The sequence below is a fragment of the Porites lutea genome, chromosome 2, assembly GCF_958299795.1.
Source record: "Porites lutea chromosome 2, jaPorLute2.1, whole genome shotgun sequence".
Classification (NCBI taxonomy): domain Eukaryota; kingdom Metazoa; phylum Cnidaria; class Anthozoa; order Scleractinia; family Poritidae; genus Porites; species Porites lutea.
The window spans coordinates 23,875,931-23,897,935 of NC_133202.1; the positions used below are offsets into that span (position 1 = coordinate 23,875,931).

The window sequence follows — 22,005 nt, forward strand, 5'->3', positions numbered from 1 at the left end:
TAGAGATCTGGAGGTCTAAGATAGTTAAGATGTAAACTTGCATTGACTTTACTTTAAACTTCCGTTAAATGGTGACCATAAGATTTTATCATCAGCCTCAAGAATTTCTAGATTTAATCAAACATGACTTTTAAAGGTCTTTGCAAACTTTCCAAAATAAGAAGCACTGAGATACAGTGTTTTCATTTGAGCCTTTTTTAGCTGATAAATATTTATTCAACCATTAAAAGCAAAAAACTGATTCAAAAGACAGGATTTAAAAGGTACGTCTAAAAACCCCAGTTAAGTACTGATATGTTCGAGTTTATTTGCATCATTTTTATGATATATGATGGAACCATGTGAAGCTTCTAATTTTATTTATTTGTCAGCTAATCTCAGAACCTCAAAAAATCTCTTAATAATAAATATTTTATGCTTAGTTCGTAAGTAAGTATAATATGCTTTTGAATATTTATCGTGATTTACATTCTGATAATGTGTTGGTTTAAGATTGCGGATTCCACAAGCAAAAATTTCCCGGATTCTACCTCACATGGGGCCAATGTTGGGAGAATTTGGTTCGTGTGGAGTTTAACTTTCGAGAATTCTCTCAACACTTCGAGTACAGTGTTTATAATGTTACGCTATGAAAACATACAAAAAATATATTCTCTTACGCTTTGATAAGGTAACTTAGGCAAAATGCTATAAACGAAGTTCAACTGGAGACCGCATCGGAACAAATTTTTATTTGCATGCAAATAACATGCATTAACATAAGAAAAGTTTTGCACTTTTTCTCTTTTTGAAAGCGAGGTCTTTGTACCTCGAAAGTCTTGAGTTTACCTCTTCTATGAAACGTCGCATCAGGAAATTTCAAGCCGTCGCCGTGCAGTGGTGCCCAAAAAAGTGTACCAAAAAGTGTCCTTACTACGAGCATTGCTGTCCTGTAGGCTTCTCCATTGTAAGTTAATTTTAGCCAAAAAATGGCGATTGAATGAATTTGTGGATTTTTTTAAATTTGGTACTCCTTGTCGGTCATTTTAGTGCCGTAATAAAAATACAAAACATTTCTCCAATTTGTGACGTGAAATCTTAGAAAACAATAGCATTCGAATTCTAGTTCGCAACTTAAGGTTATAGCCTAAAAGAATAAAATTAATATTTGAATCTGAATTTTTCACTGTTTGTTTCTAAAACAAGTTAGGGAACAAGACACGTTTATTGACCAAACGCGAAGTCAAGATGTCTGTATGATATTGGCCAAGTTCCCTTTCGCCAAGATAAACACGAGGTCCATTAAGAGTAAAAAAGGCCGTTCTGAACGAAAAAACAGGGTCAGTAGAGGATTTATATGACCCAAAAAAGTTTTCTTGAGTGATCATGAACAAGGGGAAGAATGGTGTCAGTATACCTAACGTATATATGACATCCCAGCTAATTAATATGAAAAATGCTACGAAACCAGTTTTTAAAATAAAACGTGTGTTGCTATTTACAGAGAAGCCAGTTTCTTATTACCAAATGGTTTTTTTGGATATTACTTCCTCTTGCTAATTACGTACAACAATTGCAACACCAGCTATACTACACATTACTACCTATATTACAAGGAAACGAAGCCTCCTTTCCCAAGATATTGAGTAGAACTCCCTTCTGCTTATCATAACGATCGCAACACCAGCTCTCGTACTAGGCCTACCAGCAGTTTGACTGCCGTTACAAGATAGAATATTGGAGTCTTGGTTGTAAAGTAAAATTAGGAGACAAAAAACGTAAACGAACGGCAGTTTATTTGCACGTACTTGCATTGCGGGCAGATGGAAGAACTAACCAAGAATTTTACGGAAAATGAAAAGAGGAACCTGACAAACACAAAATTGCATTGTTTTCCGGAGGCGGAATTCGCTGCTGAAGTTAACAACCTGCTCATCTTCATTGCAGTACTTAATATTTTTCTTTCCATTACTGCATTTCTGGGGAACACTCTTATCCTAGCCGCTCTACGCAAGGAAACCTCACTTCAACCAGCGTCCAAAATCCTGTATCGTAACCTAACGATAACTGATCTCTGTGTTGGTGTTATTGTGCAGCCCTTGATTGCGGCTTATTCGCTTTCCGAGGTGAACGAAACATGGATTATTTGCTATTACACAGGCCTGACAGCTTTTATTTCAGGTGTTATACTGTGCTTAGCATCTTTGATAACAGTGACTGCAATAAGCGTGGACAGACTTCTCGTGTTGTTGTTGGGGTTCAAATATAAAGAAGCTGTTACTCGAAAGAGAGCAAATATAATAGTAGTCGCTATATGGGTCTTATCCATTGTTGGGCTATTCAGCTACGCTTATCTTGCCATATCAGTATCTATCTGTCTATTTACGTTATTTTTTTCTTGCACAAAAATTTTCCTCGCTCTGCGTTGTTATCAAATTCATGTTCAGAGTCACGTTTCTGAAGGGCAACCGAGACAAGCAATGCCACTGAATATGGTTCGATACAGAAAAGGAGTGTACAGTGCATTATGGGTACTTGTTGCATTGATTATTTGTTATCTACCTCATTATATTGCCGAAGCTTTAACATGTCATGCAGGGATGACTTTATCACTTTACATTGCTTGGCAATTTACAACCATTTTAGTACTCCTAAATTCATCATTAAATCCCCCGCTGTACTGCTGGAAGATCAGCGAGATGAGGCAAGCTGTGAAAGAAACGCTCAGGCAACTTTTCTGTTAATCGATTAGCTCGTAATCTGTTATTGTTTAAATTACCAATGCCGTCAACAATTTTTATAGCTTTCTCCTAGCCAGATAGACAGATAAACTAAGACTTTAAAATTTTGTAGAATAAGATAACCAGCTTTCTTCTCGTGTAACTTTTGCTCGATGTTTGGCAAAGAAAAAAAAAACGTGAATAACGTTCTTCCTAAAGTTCAATTCTATTCGGGAGATGTCAAGAGTAACTCTAAATAGAAGACAAACACTCGCGGAAAACATACTTCAGAGAAAGGTTAAGGAAATTTTCATGCTAATGACTGAACATTTCCTTTGTCCACATAACAACAATCGCACTCGAACTCTTACAGGTCTTACCTTGAAAAGCTAGATTAGCATGCCTCATTAAGTCCCTATGTGAACCTCTTGAGCCTCTGGTTACAAATATTTAAAAAGAAGGTAGCGAAAGCACGATTCTCTTCCGCCTGTTTATTAATTCATTTTTAGTATAGAAATATCAAGGGGCTGGAACGGTATCAATAATCCAAACTGATTTTTGAGTATGCATTTTATATGCAACCTTTCATTATACAACGTTTACTTTAAAAACATACGGATAATATATTAGTGAGATATATTAAGGCTTGTTGTTATTGATTGAAATCTTTGGGAATTCATTGCTTGCATTATGCTCAGTATTTGTTTTTATTTGAAACTAATTCTAAGATTAAGCACGTTCCGAATTATAGTCACAGATACAAAGCTGAAGAAAAAAAAAACAAGCTTAAAAAAAATACAAAATAACTCAACTATGTATTTTATACATCATAGTCTCCCTTTGTCCCGTCACGCAATGCTAGAGACAAAAAACGGCTGGGAGGGTGACAACAATTTACTCTCTCCTTTTTTTAATCTTACAACTTTGAAGATCATGTGATATCCTAAACTTAGATACAATATATTATTTACAAATACACAATAAAGACAGATTTAAAAGAAAGGTTTCAGAAAGCATCTTTGGTTTAGTGAATTGTCACGGAATGGTACATATATTCGTTCCTGGTGTAATCACTTTTTTACTTCATGAGATCAATGCAAATAACTATTTTACATGAACAGGAAAACCTTAATTCAGTCTGCCCACCTCGGTAAGCAAATCGCTTTTTTCATTGGGCTCTTTGTCGGGGCAAATTATGACCTCGATTGTAATTCAGTTTGTTCGCCTAGTTGCTTCGTTCACCTCTTTAGAAAAAGTAGTGAACTACAACAGGAAGGTTATCTGCCAAAAACGATTCTGTTGCGTTCTTGATTGTTTGGGGCGCTTGGAAGCCGCTATTTGTCTCCTCGTGATAAGATTTCATCGATTGTGTTCGTGATCAAAATGCTCCACAGCTGATAACTGGTAGGGCTCATGGAACGACAGAGCTGCCAAAATGAGAGAACCTTGTCCAACTTTTCTGGGAAAAAAAAGTGTAATGATGAATTCCGGGGTGTCTATTTTTTGACAATATGTGAAAAAACTTTAAATGAATTCTCGTACTCGTAGTCGTTTTAGTCCTCGAATATAAAGGTCTCTAATAACGACCACACGCAAAATTAAGTGTCGCGCGAGACGTTCCATCGCACCACCGGTGGATTATGGTAAGTCGAGCAAGCGCGTCTTAATTATAACTATATTACGTAACAATTAATGGAAAAGCAATTCAGAATAATTTTCTTCGAGGAAAATGGTGGAAAAAGAGGATAAGATATGAAGTCTCATTGCATATTTCTTATCGCGTTTACGTTTGCATTCCTTGCGCAAGGTGAGTTTCTTCTCTGATGAATTGTTAGCTGAAGCTGAAAAGCGACAGGGTAACAAAACCATAAGTCGGTTTCGGAACCTAGCCTGATCTCGATTTCATAATTTCAAATAACGTCACCAGTCGAATATAATTTTTAGGCCTCCTTCTTTCGTATTATCTTTTGCGGCACTGCCAACAGTGAAAAAAATGTTCTTGCCCTTTTCCTTAAAGGACTTTTCCCATCGCAAATACAGTAAAACACCGCTTTGCAGACACGCGCCTCATACAGACATCTCATCATTACGGACAGTTTGCCTTGTACCAGGGCGAAGAAAGCCCTTACATTTTCTCTTAATTTAAACCGCTTAGTACTGACACCCCTTTAATACGGACACTATCTATGGCCCTCAGTGTCGTTTTTTTTTATTAACGGGGTTTGACTGAATTGGCAATTTGAACGCAGAAAACGTGCATATTCGAAAAGTGATGAGTATGATTAAATTGCCTCCCTTTCCCGTCTGAAGCTTTTTCCTTTACATTTCCGAGTCCCATAGACAAGTTCAATCCGTAAGTTTGTTTTGAGTCCAATGAAGAATTGCTGCGCTGGAAACGTTTAGGTGGAAACTGAAATCTTCTTAGTGGAAATAAAGTCTTCATCATTCGCGTTTGTGCGTTTGCAAAAGGTTGGGTTAGAAAACGTAAATAGGGTTTTTGTCTCCACTGATTCTGCTAAAACTTTTTAAACAATGCGTTTTCCTCACAGAACACCTGTTTTGGGCAGATTAACAGCTTCTGATGGTTTTTTCGAAGAAAGGTTGCTGTACTTCTAGGGCGTTCCGTTGTAATAAACTAACAACAGCTCAAACCGTCTCTGTGTGAAAAAAATTCTCTCGTATTATCAGGGCCGCTTGACGCTTGAGGTTGTTATGTCAAGATGACTACTTGCACTTCAACCTTTTTGATACATTTCTTTGCCGAATTCTCCTTTCAACGACAACGTGAATTTTTCCTCGCCAAACGTTTAAGAACATTTCCACACGACACAGACGTGAAGCGTCCTAATTCGACCTTGTTTTGCGGGAAGAAAAATAACGAAAAATGACGAAGAAAAAGTAAACAACGAATTGTTAACCAGGGAATACCGCCACTTCCTTTCCCTCCTAACCGCGGCTAAGGAACAATGGAGTTAAGCAACTTCAACGACGACAGGAGCGATAACGTCGCTAAAAAGATTATTATTACAGTTTTTTAATGTTTTTTTTTTAACTTTATTGCGCTTAGGTAGCCTCGCCCAATTAATCAAATGTAGGCAAGTTTTCCTTTGGTTTAATTCTTAAAAGGACCCATAATTTTGTATCTGCTATTTAAATCGCCTTCTGTACTATATAACGTTTGTAGAGATACAATATAAATCATATCCCGTAATTTCGGCTTACCGTAAATCCTCTATTAAACCCCGGGGTGGAGGAGTATTTCAAGCCCATTTGAGGGAAGGCTTAATAGAGCCGGGGGTGGGAGTTTGAGATGAGGGCATATTTAATTTAGAAAGACCTAGGTATCAGTCTCCAAAAAGAACTAGAAAACAAAGTGGAAAAGCTTAAGTACAAGGAGGTTGGAGGTCATGCAGCCGAGGATCAGAATCAAATCCAAACTTCCAGCTGGTAAATAATTCAACCCGGATCAGTCCACACGAATTCGAAGTTTTACAGTCATGAATGATTAGTGCAGTCTAGGGGGGAAAGGAGGCTTATTTGAGAGGGGAGAGGGGAGCTTTACGGTAGTTTTATTTCGAAATAACTAGCTCTATGCTTACTTTTTTTATTTCTAGGTGATTCCAAGACATATGGTTTTAAAAAGGATGAAGACGACTTTGGTGCGTTGCCTTTAGAGTCGGGAGGGACCGATGGCAATGTTATTAGCGGACTAGTCCAGGGAAAATCCCCTTATTTCCCCCGGAGGGGCCGAGAAAAGTCTCAACCAAACACCAAAGATGGAGATATCTCAAATAAAATGAAGATTATCTCCAAGATCATCGGTGCGGGAAAGTCTCCTTTCGCTAAAATGGTTCAGTTATTGAATTCTCTGCCAGTTGCTTCAGGTAATCCTGGACACACTAGGACCAAAATGAGCACTCGAGAAAAAAAGGCTGAGAAGGTGGACAGGCCAGATGATGAGGATTTTCAACAAGAGCCACTGGCAGATGTCTTTCTCACACCCCTTGAAGGGAAGAGTGTACATTTGCTTGAAAAGGAACCCGGGTTTGCTTATGGCGAGACAAAATTACTTTCCCCAGAATCGGATGTTTCTTCAAATCGGAAACTAAATGTCAAAGGAGTTCCAATGGGTAAACATAAATTGGACCTTAACAATTTTGGCTCTGGAGAGTCTCAGGAATACGATGAAGATGATGGACAGCTGTCTGTAGGTGACACCTCCACGGGTGTAATTGGACTCGAGGACGAGACAAACAGCGATTCCGTGGAAAGGGTCTTTTCGGGGGAAGAACAATTTGCATCTGCACACGTAAGTAGATTTAAACGCTAAGATCCTGTCGGAGCAACAGAAAGGTGATTAATACCGATTTCTTAAGTAGGTGGAATATGGTCCTCTGGGTGAGTGTACGCCTGAACGAATAGATCTTTTTTTGACTATGATTGACGTTTTCACAAACTGTGTGGTCATCTTATTTTAGAGTCAAAGTGAATTGTACCACGTCAGTTGATGATAGCCCCCTTATATTCAGTCATTCACATGATAGTCATGTTAAATTTGATTAACAAAGCTATTCTTAGTCTTATTTCATTTTTTTCCAATAAGCAGTCTTTATCCATCGATTTACAGAAAGAGAATGATTATCCAAGACGAAAAAGAGCTGCACCAGAATACGAAAGCGCTCATCAAGCGAAAACCAAGAAAAACAGGAATAAATCCTTCACACTGCCAATTTCTGGTGGCCTCCGCTGGAAAGGTTTATCCATGGCTCATGTCCGAAGTCGTGATGGTGTGGATGTAAGGGAAAGGCGGGCTACACGCGAACAAGGAAAAGAGGATGGTGATGGTGTGGCGAGAACTCTAACCGTTGTTTTCATCCTTGGAGGAACAATGTTTGTTCTTTTGCTGGGTATCATTCTGTTATTCGCAATTTGGTAAGTTTCTAGAAAAAAATACTGAATTTTTACTGTATACCAAGAAAAAAGGCCGCTAGGGTAAATGTATTGAACTCGATGGTAACTGTTGCCTCTGTTCAGTATCTATAACAATTTGATGATGAGCAAAAAAAGCTTCATCAACCTCCAATATATAAAAATGGTGACGGCATCATCTATAATGCAATTGAAATCAATTTTATTAGGAATTATTTGATGGCTATTGTAGTATGTCTCCTTAAGTGTGGATTTCCATTGTCGCGTAATTTCGCTTAATTTAATTTTAGGCCCATAAATAAAAGCTTAAGGCAAAGTATGAAATTTAATTTGGACCTCGCTCAACTTTCACGTTTAGGCGTGACACTGTAACATTTCAGAGTTGTGCAGTGTTAGCGCCTTCTGTAAGTGACTACTCTGACTAATTAATTAACAAAGGCTGTTATTTCGTATGCTCACGATCAGGCTGGCACATTCATGATCATCGTCGTTGAAGAGGATAACGTTTTCCCCGAACAGACTTATGACAGCTTTGTAACCAACTGCTAACTTATTCTAATTATAAGCGGTAACTTTGGTTATTTTTCTAAAGAAAATTTTCATTTTCGTTTTTGGTCATTGTTACTTTTTCATAAAGGTAAAATTGTTACCTTTAAACGATGAAATATTGTCTCATCTTGAGGATTATGATTTAAGATAGGTGTAAGAATCTCGGGGACACTCCTTATGAGACTATTTTAGGTATCCACATGAGATTTTCGTCTTGCAGGCCAGTACGAAAATATTTCCAATATTTATTAAGTCGTACGGAGAAGCAGGACGTGGAGACTGGAGGGTGCGGAAATGAATTGACAAGTATCAGGATTGATAGAAGCTATCCTTCTGAAAGGGCTTCCGACAGTGCTTCAATCCCTCAGTGGCCCAAATATGGACAACCCGCAGAGCAGTTTTATCAAACTCCAGGTTGCATTTTTGCAACCCTTACATTCTAACGTACTTTCAGTGCAGATTATCACGAATTTATTTCACGTTTAAATGGTTCTTTTGAGGTGCCCTCGCGGTAGGTTTATTAACGTAGCATGTACAATGGCCTGATTTTAAATGTTATTTTTCTACCCATAGGTGATCAGTCCAGTGGAATTCCAATGGATACCCAAGCAAAGAAATACCTTGATCCGAGCCAGAGGAGGTTGCGGGAAAGTATTATTGCTGAAGATAAGATGAGAGACAGTCGTAATGCCGAAAGAAGAAAGATCATTCAAAGACAAACTTCTGAAAAGAGGGAATCTCTTGTTGCTAACCTGTTGGTTGCAAAATCAGTCATCGATGACTGCGCAAAAAACAAGGAGTTTGAGAAGAAGGCTTCGGAGCGACGTCGCAAGATTAAGGAGTCAAGCTCGTTGCCTGCGACAACGAGCGGTCAGCGTAAAAGACGAAAATCTTTTGTGGAAGAGGTGCAATCCGCCTGTTCGGCAATAACACCAAACTGGGATGAAAATGAAAAGATGGAACAATCGAAGGATAATCGCCGCAGGATCAAGAATAGAATGGATAAATCACGAAGGTCGTCTCTTTTGGATGAAATTCAAGTCGCGAAGGACGTGATTGTTGGTGACGAGAAGGAGCATTAGCTTTGTTCTTTCATGTGTGTCTATCTGTTAAAGAGGTAATTTCAATGTCAAGGGTGCATTTACCATATTGGAGGTCGAAAGTTTTTGAAGAGCCCAAAACAGGTGCGACTGAACCAGGGTTCTCTCCTACTATTAGGATAGAATCCTGGGAACGAGGCTGTCACTTAGCGCGGGTCCAGTTCTCCGCAAATAGATTGCCGCTACCTAGCGCGCAAAACGTTCTTTCCACGTGCAATTTAAGGTGACGTCAACATCTTAGGGATATATTCCCGGATAATCATAAGCCAACCAAATACAGCGCATGCTTCCGTCTTAAGAATAGGACCCGTCACCAATTCCGACCTGATTTTTTTTCTCTAACATTAGTTTTTGTTTACTTAGGTTTAGTGATGACACCTCAAGTTTGGAAAACACTGAATACCTTGATTATCAAGACATATACGTGAATTATTATTTTCCTCCATCTTCACCATTATCACTGTAACCTCTTTTGCCTGTATGAACTTTTTCTGCACTTATAATTCCTTTCTAAAATCTTGTCCAAACGTTTTCACAGATAAGTGCAAATATATTTATGTTGTCGTTGTCTTCTGTTTTATTTTTGCGTTGATACACAATGTCTCATGTTTATCTATTTCCTTTATACGTAATTTAAATATTTGAACCCTCTATAAGCTTTATATCATAGAAGGAAATTGGAAAGGCGTAGAAGCTATCTCTCCCAAAAAGTGCAAGATCAGGACGGATCTAAACGTCAGTCATTCTCCGGATATCTTGTTACGTTAATTAGGTTTAAAAAGCTGCAAAAAAAAAACAAGTACAATACTAAACCATCTACAAACTCCAATTGTCAGATAACGTTAACATAGAGTGGGTGGCTCAAAGTACCTTATCAAACTCATCAACAATTTCCAAAAAATCAAAAAAAGACGGAAAGTCTGAGGTGGTTAAGAGTGTAACTTCCTTTTATTACCTCCTAAATCTCTATCGAACTGTGGCTTTTAATTATCATATATTCTATTTAAAACATACGTCCAACCTGTCCATCAGGCCCGACCGAAATTCCCTTGTTCACACACTTCTATCACAATGTTAATCAGATCGCTTGGCATGTTGTACTTTTTTACTACTATCACAAAATAATTTTAAGCTTTTTTTTTTACAGAACTCATCATAATTATTATAAACTATATACCGCCCATATGTCAAGCACTGACTGTGAAAGAGAACGTTAATTCATGAACTTGATTATAACTTTCCCATCACCTTTGTTAACAGCCGATATGTTCAGCTGTTCTGTACCGTTGTTATATGATCCCCCTCCCCCTGCAGTGCCTTTTGTTAGATTTCCGAGAACTCCCCCACCAGAATATCCACCCCCACCGCCTCCAAGTACCGTGGCATAACCGCCTCCACCGAATCCTCCCCTGGCTGACGGACCTATCCCACCGGTTCCCCCGTTTATAAAACTCTGGGCGGCTATTAAAATTCCTGTACCACCCTTTGCCCCGTCTCCATTTAACCCTGCTCCTCCTCCAGACTTTAGACTTAAATCAATGCTCCCTGTGTCAGCATTACAAACTTGTCCTCCAGCGCCCTCCCTTCCCCCACACTGGGTCCCATCCCCTGTTGCCTGACCCGGATCTCCATTCGTAAACTGATCACGTGCAGTTCCTCCTCCCCCTCCCCCACCGGCAATTATTAAGGGAGTGCTATGTAACAGCGTGACAAAACTTCCACCACCACCTCCCCCTGGCGAATCGCCTGCACTTGAAGAATTTCCACCCTCTTGTCCTACCAGGATTTTAAGTATCGTTCTTTCCTTAAGTTGGAATGTTCCTCTGATCTTCGCTCCCAAGCCACCAAGTCTCTGCCGATCGGACTGAATTTGACGGGGGCTGTCTCCCCCAGAGGCACCCAGAGCTTCAATGACGTAACTTCCGGTTGTGGGAACGGACCAAATTTGGATTCCTCTGTATAAAATGACATTACCTTCCAGTGATGTTCCGACATAACCGGAAACACTTCTTGGTCCAGTTTCTTCCCTTGCATCGAGGGTGGTGAATACATAACTAGGGCCTGGAAACAAAAGACAGAAAGCTAATCCCATGTTAACACGGCTTTAAGTTTGAACCTGTGCGTAATATTAAATACGTTTTTATTGTGACGTAGTTTTTGAACCAGTCAAAACTATGACAGGATTCTTTAATCTGATTGGCTATCAGCAGCTTAAGTTTGAACATTAATAGGAACTGAGCAGAATATAGCAGTGTAATAGAACAGTAGACACCATTGCACGCGTTGTAATAGAACCAAAGGCATTTCAATGGGTTCTTGTAGTTTGCTTCCAGCAAAAAATCTCGCCTGGTGATGTCGTGTTTAAATTAAGCAAAATTTATAATTATTATAATTGTTATCTTAATAATACTAATCATACTCTTTCATAATTATAACTTTATAATCATACTCGGTGGTGATTAATTAAGTCAGACTTTCGTCACGTGGTGCAATTTAGTTTAACAATCAAAGGATTACAGGCCGATTTGGACTCCACTCAGTCCTGTTACGATTATTAATAAAAAAAGATTTACAACGGGTATGTTTGATCAGCTTTCCGAAAACTGACGCGTATTTATTTTTTTAAAATAAAGTTTATTGACTGTTCATAATTAATAACCACGCACGCAATAAGTGTCTCACCTTGTTCTTCAACAGTTGAAGCCGATTCTTTTCCCTGCAAGAACAACAGGGTAGACTTGTTCTCGATCAAAAGATTCAGTTTGCAAATAATTAAGACGGGGCCACCACAAAATTATATATGTCTCAGTTTGAATCTCAGGACTCAGTTCTGGCGCTTCATATAATTGTTTATTTAGCCCACTAATATTGTTTATTTAGGCCACTAAAATAATTATAGAGACTTTCCGATACGTCGACGCGATGGCAAAGAGAACGTCAAAAAATCACTAGGTTTTGAAGGTAAAACAACTTTGCACGTGCATCGCACTATTTGTACCTTTCTTTGCCGTTTTTGCAGGACTACTACGTGAAATTGCCTAATTTTACATGTTATGGAGGACTCAAACAAGCGACGACGAAATTTTATTTCTCTTTTTAAACATGGATAGGCATCCTAGAAATAGACCTCGACACGGTTTTTGACGCCGTCTGAAAGAGTAGGCAAACTGTGAGAAATTACAGTGTTTGTATGGGAAGCTAAGGCAGAATAATTTCAGTAAAACGGCTGTTCTGAAAAAAAATATGACTTGTAAACTAAAGCTACAAAACAAAGGATTGTACCAAAAAAATTTGGGGGGGGGGGGGGGGAGCGGTGGGTTACCGGTGCTTAATCTTCTCCAGAGGCTTGCTTTAGATTTTACTGATATATTTGTTTGTAATTTTCCGTCGGACTTTCATACAGACAAATGTAAAGAAAATTTTTAAAAGTGGTTTTAGGTCTTCTAGCGCATGTAACGCCCTCTATTTTTTTCAGTAGATTCCTTAGGAGTGAAGCTTTAGTTTACAATTAATATTTTTTTCAGAACAGCTATTCTACGGAAATAATTCGACATTAGATTCTCAAACAAACACTGTAATTTCTCACGCGTTTGCCCACTCGTCAAGATGGCGTCGAAAACCGCGACAAGGTCTATTGAACTCCCGGGGGGATTTGCCTATTTTTAATAAATTAAGTGGGCAGGAATGATCGCAGTAAAGACTGGAAGAACGCAAATACACTTTTAAGCAACGTTTTCGCTACCGTCGCGTCGCCGGATCGTACAGTCCCTAAATATTTTATGAGGCGCTTTCTGATCATTCATATTATTATACATTGTACTCACTATCTGTCTTCTCATTGACTAAGACCCTACAGGTAATTATGGAAATCAACGCAACGGACAGATTAGTTAGTTATCTGCTAGCAGATAACTCACTAATCTGTAGGTTGCGCGTGCAATGCATGATTTCCAATAACAATATCAATTCAGGTTCATTGCGACGGTGTGTTTGTCGTTACTTTCTTCAAAACAATGTATAATAAAATAAATATTAGATTCGGTTTTTGTGATATCGTAAATAATCAAGGTCCCGGTAAGTGTTATCAGCCGAAGCGAAGGCCAAGGTTGATAACACTTACCTCGACTTTATTATTCCGAATATGAAGAAAAAACCTCATACAATAAATGTTTATTAGTTGTGAATGGGTCATTCAGAAACAAAAACGTGATCACCTTCCAACAACGCAGGAACCCTGGCTGTGTACCACCAGAAATTCTCCACATTTTAAATTTTGCAAGTGCCACAATTCTTTGTTGAAACCCTAGACTGAATATGACCTCGTAAAAAAGAATCGGATTCCTAAGCGGAGTCCGGCATAAGCACTAAGGAAAAGAACTCGCAAGAATCTTTCCCTGTTTGTTCTACTCCGTTTATGATTCCTTCGTTTACGATACTTTAAATTTTAAACTAGTTTGTCGGTGTCGCAAGCTTCAGCGGAATGGACTATTCACAATTAACAACCAGGGTTTATTTTCCGCGTACATAGTTAATTCTTTCGCTTCTCTTTGCGACTCCGATGATCGTCAACGTCGAAGTCATAAGCGGCGTCGTTTGTTTAAATTTCACAAATCATAACTGTCTCTGGGCTTCTGATTACGGCACTCTGTCTCCGACTTTACTGTGAGTAAAACCAGACTTAAAACAGTGGAAACAGGCCAAATGAACGCCCTTAATCCCCCATTCTACCAAAACAGGAAGTAAATTACACCGTCAGGTACCTGCAGGATGTAAATGGATTCTAGCAGAGTATAAGTTTGTAATCGTAATTATCAAACTCTCTTCTCTTTTACTTAAGTTACTATCACCTGTAAAGAGATATTCACCTTCAAAATCATCGAAAAAGTCGCTCCGGGCTGATCAATAAGATCGACGTCTTCGATAGGGGTGTCATTGTGCTTGTTAAGTTCGCAAAATCCCTTTTCCTCGTTCCCTTCAGAATACTTATTGAAGTTTGTAGACGTACACCACGAATTTTGTAGGCAAGAATAGCTACATGAAAAAAAGCTGAAAGAGTCAAATTTCTCGACAGCATAGCCAACCAGCTCCTTGTTTTCTCGGGTTATGAAGTATGCTGATCGAGGGTTTTCCGCAACAGCTTTCAAGACAGTTACATCAGCTAAAATCCCTTGTAAAAGTGTGACTGAGCTGAAGAACCAAATCATATTAACTCCCTTTCCGTAACTGTTTATACACTTAGTAATTCTTCAGAGCTGAAAACAAGACAAGCCGTTACAAAATTGCCGGAAGCCAAAACTTGGAAATTGTTATATCTTCATAACTGGATGAGAGTTGAGGCTGTTAATTACAAAGCAAACTCACCGTTTGCACAAGAAAATTTAAAACGATTTCCTATTCACCATTAAGATTTGTGTGTTGTATACGAAAGATGTTCTTCTACTGAATCACCTGCATAATTACTTCCAGTTTAAGAGAGCAAACGAATTATTACTTATTGGTATACCTTGCAGTTTACGGGACATTTCCTTTTTAACAATTTACTTCATTATGCCTTCGAATATCTTCCAATTTACCTGTCATTCCCACTTTATGAATTTACTTTAACTGACGAGTGTCATTTTGAATTGCGTAGATAGAGGTCAATTTGTAAACACATCAAACCTTTATCTGGCTATAATGTGTTCCTTCCACCGACTCGAGACAACCTGCGCGAACGGAAATTATGTTATAGTTATTGCATGTGCAGAGAAAACAAAACAACTACCAATCCGCAGCAGAACTGTGATCTTCGAAATTTAACAACTGACAACTTTTTACAAAAGAAAGCGTGCTGTTTTGTATTTGACTGCCTTTTCTATTATATATAAGAAATAGTTTTCAACGATTGCATCATAACGTTTTAAATAATGGAAACATTGGGAAAACAGCGAAACTGCCAAACACCAAACTGTATTTTGTGCGCCGTGCAGTTTTTATTTTTATGAGCCTGGATTTTTAATTAATTGCCTTAAAGTTTAATTAAGAAACATTAATTCTAGAGTTTTATTTAGGCAAGCCTTGGACGATTCAGATTACTTGTAATTTCTACCGTAGTTTTATAAGGCTTTTAGCTTAGTGCGTGTTTGTTTTTTTGAATATGTATTTTATTTCATAATATTTTAGTAATTCTTATTTATTAGTTTTTATTCTTAGTCAGCAGGAAACCGTTGAAAACAATACTTTCTACTGAAGGGTAATCCTGGATAGATATTCTATTATTATTATCATTATTATAATTATTATAATTATTATTATTATTATTATTATTATTATTATTATTATTATTATTGCATAATAATATTTAGCGGTTAGGAGACAACTCTGTGGCTGATGCCGTTATGAATATGAACGGGATAAAATAAAGTGGTCGCTCTAGTGGAATAATAATAATAATAATAATAATAATAATAATAATAATAACAATCCGCCTAGAAACCTCTTCACAATAACGCTAAATACGAAAGCAGACGAAGTCAAAATGATGTACTCATTGCATAGATGTACCTATCTGATATGCGACTCTCCAGATCAGCGTAGCGCATGCAGCTTCGTCCGTCAAAGAAATTGCGCCGAAATCACCCCTCCGGATTAGTTATGTGTGAACAAAAGCCTGGCTGGTATGGTTTTCCTGCTGGCGCACTGAATGTTATCCGGTATAGATCGGTATAGTTTGATCATAGCCTAGTGTGCATGATTTCCTAGCTAAGCACCTTTTCTTGTTTCGTCAACGGTCAAACCGCAGTGGGTCAGAGATATTTCATCACTTCCAAAAAAACTGTTTTTATCAGTAAATGTTTTTACAACAACGGAGAAGCTGCTGGGCTTAAATTGTAGTGTCAAGCCTTTCTTCATTTTTTTGTGTTTGGGCCAAATCATCAGTGTAGCGTCGAACCTTTCCGGCTTCATTCTTTTGCGTTGGGCAAGCAATCTCTTAGCATTAGCGATCGATCTAACAAATTTTTCTTATGGTCCTAAGAGGTTAGCAAAATGCCGTGTACGGAAATGCAGCTATTCTTTTCAGGCCTAAATAATGTTACAAGGTTATTTTCTCCGAGAGGAACGGTTTTATCATTATGATTTGGAAAGTTTATCATACGCTGCCGCCTCAAACCAGCCTCTTTTACACTGTTCGTGAAATCTGACAACAGTGCCGGCGGATCCAGACTTTGAGATAAGGAAGGGGGAGGGGGGGGGGATTGGGGGGCGGTCATTTAGACCCTTTGATAAGGGAGGGGCCCGGTCTCCTCAGTTTCGTCCAAAATTAAGGGGGGGCATTGCATCCGGGAAAAACGTAGCCTCCCGCGCAGTGGGGCGGATCTAGGGGGGGAGTGCAGGGGGTGCGCACCCCCCCCTGCGGTTTTCTAATACAACTGGTATTCTGCAAAAAAAAAACTATGTGGTTTATTGGTGTTGAAGTAGAGCAAGAGACGAGTGCACCCCCTCCTGAAAAAAATCCTGGATCCGCCCCTGTTATTAACAGTCAAAGATCGCGCTGCTGTTGCCACTCGGCAACTTCTGTTGACATGTCTTTGAGATCTTTCCCTGCCAAACTTTACAATTTGATGGATTTTATATAATTATACAGAATCAATTGCACCCCACAATGTTTAACAGAGGAGCGAGCAGTTTTGATGGAGTAGAGAAGAAAGCTTTCCGACTGCGCGACTTCGCCTCAGAAACGTATTCATTCTTGAATGGTTCTGCATCATATAGAGCCCATCAAGGTGTCAATTCATTAAAAAACTTGTGAAAAACCAACTTTGTCGAGCGGCAGCCGTAAGAGCGACCTGCACTGTAATCTTATGTTAATTTATTTTCGGTACTAAAATAAGTTCGTTCTATGATTCGGTCTTTACAAATAGTTGTAGCCCGTGTAGCACTCCAAAAATGGAATTTTTACTTTTGATGAATCTGACCCTGATTTAATGTTTTCAACTCCTAGCTCTGAGTACTATTCCATAACTAATGCTAGTAGCCTTTAAGCTGATACAGATAACGATTCCATCTTTCTCTTTCGTTGTGGTATTAGAAGTCTACCAAAAAACGTCGAACTCTTACATGACCTTTTATATTGCTTTGATAATATACCTCATGTAATTGCTGTAATTGAAACTAGAATTAATTGTACCGAATTGTAAGTTATCAGCAAACATAGATTTTCCTAACTGCAAATTTTACAGTACCGATTCTAAACCATTGGCTGGTGGTGTTGGTATCTACATCTCATCCTCCATAAATGCAATTCATAGGTCAGATTTAAGCTTTAATTCTGTTGAGGCAGAATCCTGCTGGATTGAAATCTTACAGGAACACAAACCTAGTATAATTGTGAGATGTACTCACTCCTCGTCTAATATTGATAATTTTTTTTTCTCAGCTAGAAAACCTCGTCAGTCCCTTAAACTAATCCAAGCATCAAGTCTTTATCCTAGGGGACATGAATGAATAAGTAGGTACACATTCCAAAACTGAAGACAACCTTGATATGCTATACAGTAGTAACCTCCTCCCAGTCATAACAAAACCTACTAGGATCACAAGCCATACCGACACTGTTATTGATAATTTTACACAAACGCTTCTACTGAGCAAATCATACCTGGTATTGTAACCACGGACATATCAGACCACCTGCCCACCTTCTGTTTCATTAGAAGACAGATAGCAGGGCTAAAACCAAAGAGATCTTTCAGGGACTATTCAAATTTTGACTCTGAGACCTATCTGAATGACATAAAATCAGCTGACTGGAGTAGCATCCTGAATGACCCAACTGACATCTACACTAACGCCAGCAGCTTTGTCGAAAAACTTAAAGTGTTTCAAAACTACCTCGTAAAGGTGTCTGATATCCACGCTCACACAATACCAGCTGTGCCTCAAATCTTAACTTTCATGTACCACGTGTAAGGTCAAATTACGGCGAACACACATTTAAGGCACCCATAACCAAAACTTGGGAAGAGATTCCTACTAAGATAAAAACACTTAGCTACCATAAGTTCAAAAAAGAATACAAGCGAATTCTAGTTAACTCTCAAAGGTAACAATGTAATATGACTGTTTCACATAAAATGACTACTGACATAATCGTCCATAGTTACCATGGCACCAAGCGCACATTAATTATGTATTTCCACTCATAATATAGCGGTGGTTAGCTCGAAAGCTAAGCTCCTCTAACCACCGTACACTTCTACCCAAGCCATTAATTTTCTTTTTTCCTTCTTCTTTCCCTTTATTAGTGTATTCCTACCTTACTATATCTAGCCGAATTTTTGAAAACATACCTCAAAACGGGCCAGAATATTCGTACAGGAATCTGGCGATAGCCAGGTTTCTGGTCACTGCGGTGAGAAAAAACATAGGGGGCTCGCTGTCCTGGTTGGTCTCATTGTCAAACTCAGTCCCTGAGCTAACTCGCCATGGGTTGGAAAGGGGCCTCCATGTCAATCCCTAGGGGGGGAGGGTGCTGCAAAAGCGTGGTACCTTGCGTTAGTCTTGCTCTGGGAGAGTCAGTGCACTGGCCATGTCTGCCTTTAGTTTGTCATGTCAAATTCTTGTAATGTTTGAGGCCCATTGGCCAATGAAGGTATTCCCCTCAAGCACATGATAGGCTGGGGGGTGGAGGAAGTCAGAGGAGGGGGGGGGGGTGATTTAACCTTGAATTCTCTGCTTAGAACTTGGTTAAGTCTCAAGCATCCTCCGTCATTTAGCGCCTTTAAGCAGCTATAGTGTATGGCCAAGTCCAGAGTGTTTTTTTGATGGACTTGAATGTTTCTTTTGCTAATCAGGAACCAAGAAGACAGTCACCTTAAGAGAACCATGGGTAAGAGCTGAGTTTCTTGGCGATATTTTCTTTAGTTGAGTCAGTTTAAGGTGTGTGGGCTCCAGGAGTCCGATGGTACGGTTTTCATAAATCCGGCTAGATATATAATGTAAATATTTTATAAGAGTGTCAATAAAATTTGAATTGAATTGAATTGATTGAAACTTTTAAACAGTTCAATCTTCAAAGAGAAAAGAAACGTAACAATCACCATCTTCGCAGCCTCCTTTTTAGTTTAGATTAAAGTAAGACAAGCTTAACTAAAGAAAAAGTCACTCTTTTTCGGTAAAGGAAACGTAACCATCACCACCTTCACAGCCTCCTTTTATCACTTCCCATACGCTGTCGGCCTTATATGACCCACCTCCCCCTGCCACCTTGTCAGGTGCTACTCCACCCCCTGAATATCCACCTCCTCCCCCAGGGAAGGTACCACAAGCTCCTCCTCCACCAAACCCACCATCACAATTCGTAGCACCTTCTCCACCTTGACCCAAAGAAATTCCCCCTTTACTGCAATGCAATGCCCCGCAAAGCTTTCCTCTTTCAATGCAGCCCCCGTTATCAAGATAACCAGCCCCAGCCCCAGAGTCTGGTATATAGGTTGCATCTCGGCAAACCTTACCACCATCCCCGTTAGTGCCTCTCGTGTCATCTGAACCACTGCCATCCGGTGAATCATTCCCAGGTAGACCATCCTTTTTTCCTCCACCACCTCCTCCACCAGCCGCAATAATTATATTAAATTTACTCGGCGAACGATAAAGAAACGTTCCACCACCTCCACTTCCGAGGTGACTTCTATCCTGAGTTGATCCCTTTTGTCCCACCAGTATGGCTAACTTCTCTCCCTCTGACAGTGTTATTACGCCTCTGACTTTTGCTCCTTTGCCTCCTTTCTTGACCAAAATTCCGTCCCCTCCTGATGCTCCGCAAGCTTCTACATCGTACTTTCCTGTGATTGGCACCTGCCACTCCTGGACACCGTTCGTGACTTGTACCTCCTGGAGTGGAGTGCCTTTATATCCTTCAGCACTAACTGGACCATTTTTTCCTGTGGCCCCCAGCGTCGTGAAGTTGTACCACCCTAGTTATGAACCAAAACTGTCAAAACTTGGATTACTGTGCTTTTCAAAAAAACGCGAACTCTGAAATTTAAAAGCCGCCTTCACAACTGCGTTTTTCGCTGCCGTCAATCATAGTTTTCACCACAAACAACGAACCTTGAAACACTGAAACACACAAAACGGATCGAAATCCACCAAAAACAAATCACAAACCATGACCTTTTGAACCCTTTGAAGTAAAATTCTGTTTTCTAAGAGGTCAGTTTAAGATGATTGACGGCAGCGAAAGTGAAAAACGCAAACGTCAGTTGGCTTTTGAACTTCAGAATGCGCGTGCGAGTTAATGAAAAGCGAAGTAGGATGATTTCGGGGGATGAGGTGGAAGAATTCACATTTGTGATTTGTAATGCATTGAAGTATGCAACGCGAAAGGCTACATCAAGATGTAACCAGCTAATTATTTTTAATAAAAGGCGACATGAATTAAGGGTGTATTGGTTTCAACACTTTTTCAAGTTACAATTTTTTAGAGGATTAAGCCGTTACCATTATAAAGTTAAAAGGGATAACCGAATACAAGATATTGGTAATTGAGAGCCTTTACCCAATCAGCAGTCTCTGATTTATGATTTTATTCGAGGTGTTTTTGAGGGCAAAGAAAAAGAAACAGTTTAATGTTCAATCAATCGAATTTCTCTTCCCGTTATGAAATAAAAACAAATGAAGCTACAAAACAACGCAAAACATGTTTCAAAACAGGAGCCTATTTCGTGTCGCAGCTACTTTGAACCCAGGATCCCTCTTGCCTAGTTGTGTGTTATGTTACGCTTTCCCATTCCTTGAGAATAGTAAAGTGATCGTTAAGTAGTCCATTCGTTCGAAATTCAGTGCCTTACATTTTCCATGAATTTTTGTTTGTTTTTTTTCTCCTTTGAAGCCAAAGAAAATCATTTCAATAGTAGCTTTTTGAATGGTAAATGCAACACGAAATTCGTGTAAGAATGTCACCTCTATAAGGGCAACCTAATACAACACCATCAATTTACTTAATTCTTCGGTAAAACGATGTCTTTGTTTTTTTGTTTGTTTGTGTTTTTTTCGGAAAAACAAGGAATATTCTTCAAAGGTAACCGCCCTGCCTTTTAAGACATAAACCCCAGCATTCAAAATTAATGGAAAATGTGAGTCTAAGGCGAGTAACGTTTCTTGTTCTTTCAATGATAACCCGTTTCATTTTCATGCACCTTTCCCGAGTAAAGTTGTAAATAAAAACTGCAACGAAACAGGAATGAAATGCTTGCCAGACGGGACTTCATTTGAAAATAATGCCGGAGATCAAAGAGATTTAGACTCACGTTTACGGTAAACGTGAATTTGTACCAAGAGACCAAGTTTTACCTTAACTTGTACTTTTTGTGTTAATTAGTTTCACCCCAAAATTCGTAGCTTCACGTTAGTTTTATTTAGAGCAATTGTTTTGGACTGTTTTTAGCTGCACGTTTTCTATTTTAAGAAATTTACCACTTGAATCTGACGTTTGTCGTTTGCCGTAAACGTAACTCTAAATCTCTCTAATGTAAGATCCCGCGCCGTCAAGCTGTGAAAGAACCTTCGCTAGCTCGTAAACGATTTTGAAATGAAGAGCTTGCACGCAGGCTAAGGATAAATAACGCTAATTATACTCACTGTTTTTTGTTTCGCAAAATTTTCCAATCCACTGGACACCACACTCGCAGGTATATTCTTCGTTTATTTTTACACAAGCACCATTGTTGTGGCATCCAATCCATCGA

At 39.0% G+C, this 22,005-nt stretch overlaps 2 protein-coding genes across 2 annotated transcripts; one reads left to right on the forward strand and one right to left on the reverse strand.

Moving 5' to 3' along the window:
* Nucleotides 1-4,451: 4,451 nt before the first annotated feature.
* LOC140925876 (uncharacterized) lies at nt 4,452-9,315 on the forward strand. Its single transcript, XM_073375719.1, has 5 exons — nt 4,452-4,506; nt 6,314-7,008; nt 7,327-7,631; nt 8,398-8,591; nt 8,751-9,315. Exons 1-5 carry the CDS (start codon nt 4,452-4,454, stop codon nt 9,257-9,259), a joined length of 1,758 nt encoding a protein of 585 aa, XP_073231820.1. The 3' UTR covers nt 9,260-9,315.
* Nucleotides 9,316-9,644: 329 nt separating this feature from the next.
* Nucleotides 9,645-14,818, reverse strand: LOC140926768 (uncharacterized). The gene is made up of 3 exons (XM_073376467.1): nt 14,143-14,818; nt 11,960-11,993; nt 9,645-11,338 (listed from the first exon to the last, which is right to left on the reverse strand). Exons 1-3 carry the CDS (start codon nt 14,479-14,481, stop codon nt 10,491-10,493), a joined length of 1,221 nt encoding a protein of 406 aa, XP_073232568.1. The 5' UTR covers nt 14,482-14,818; the 3' UTR covers nt 9,645-10,490.
* Between the last annotated feature and the right edge of the window lie 7,187 nt (nt 14,819-22,005).

What these genes read in the sequence shown, in the direction of transcription:
- LOC140926768 (XM_073376467.1), bottom strand. Translation starts at nt 14,481, where the DNA reads ATGATTTGGTTCTTCAGCTCAGTCACACTTTTACAAGGGATTTTAGCT. An exon ending in CTTTTTCGATGATTTTGAAG is followed by an intron (nt 11,994 to 14,142) that starts GTGAATATCTCT and finishes TTGTTCTTGCAG; the next exon opens with GGAAAAGAATCGGCTTCAAC. An exon ending in TTCAACTGTTGAAGAACAAG is followed by an intron (nt 11,339 to 11,959) that starts GTGAGACACTTA and finishes TTTTGTTTCCAG; the next exon opens with GCCCTAGTTATGTATTCACC.
- LOC140925876 (XM_073375719.1), top strand. Translation starts at nt 4,452, where the DNA reads ATGAAGTCTCATTGCATATTTCTTATCGCGTTTACGTTTGCATTCCTT. An exon ending in GTTTGCATTCCTTGCGCAAG is followed by an intron (nt 4,507 to 6,313) that starts GTGAGTTTCTTC and finishes TTTTATTTCTAG; the next exon opens with GTGATTCCAAGACATATGGT. An exon ending in ATTCTGTTATTCGCAATTTG is followed by an intron (nt 7,632 to 8,397) that starts GTAAGTTTCTAG and finishes TTCGTCTTGCAG; the next exon opens with GCCAGTACGAAAATATTTCC.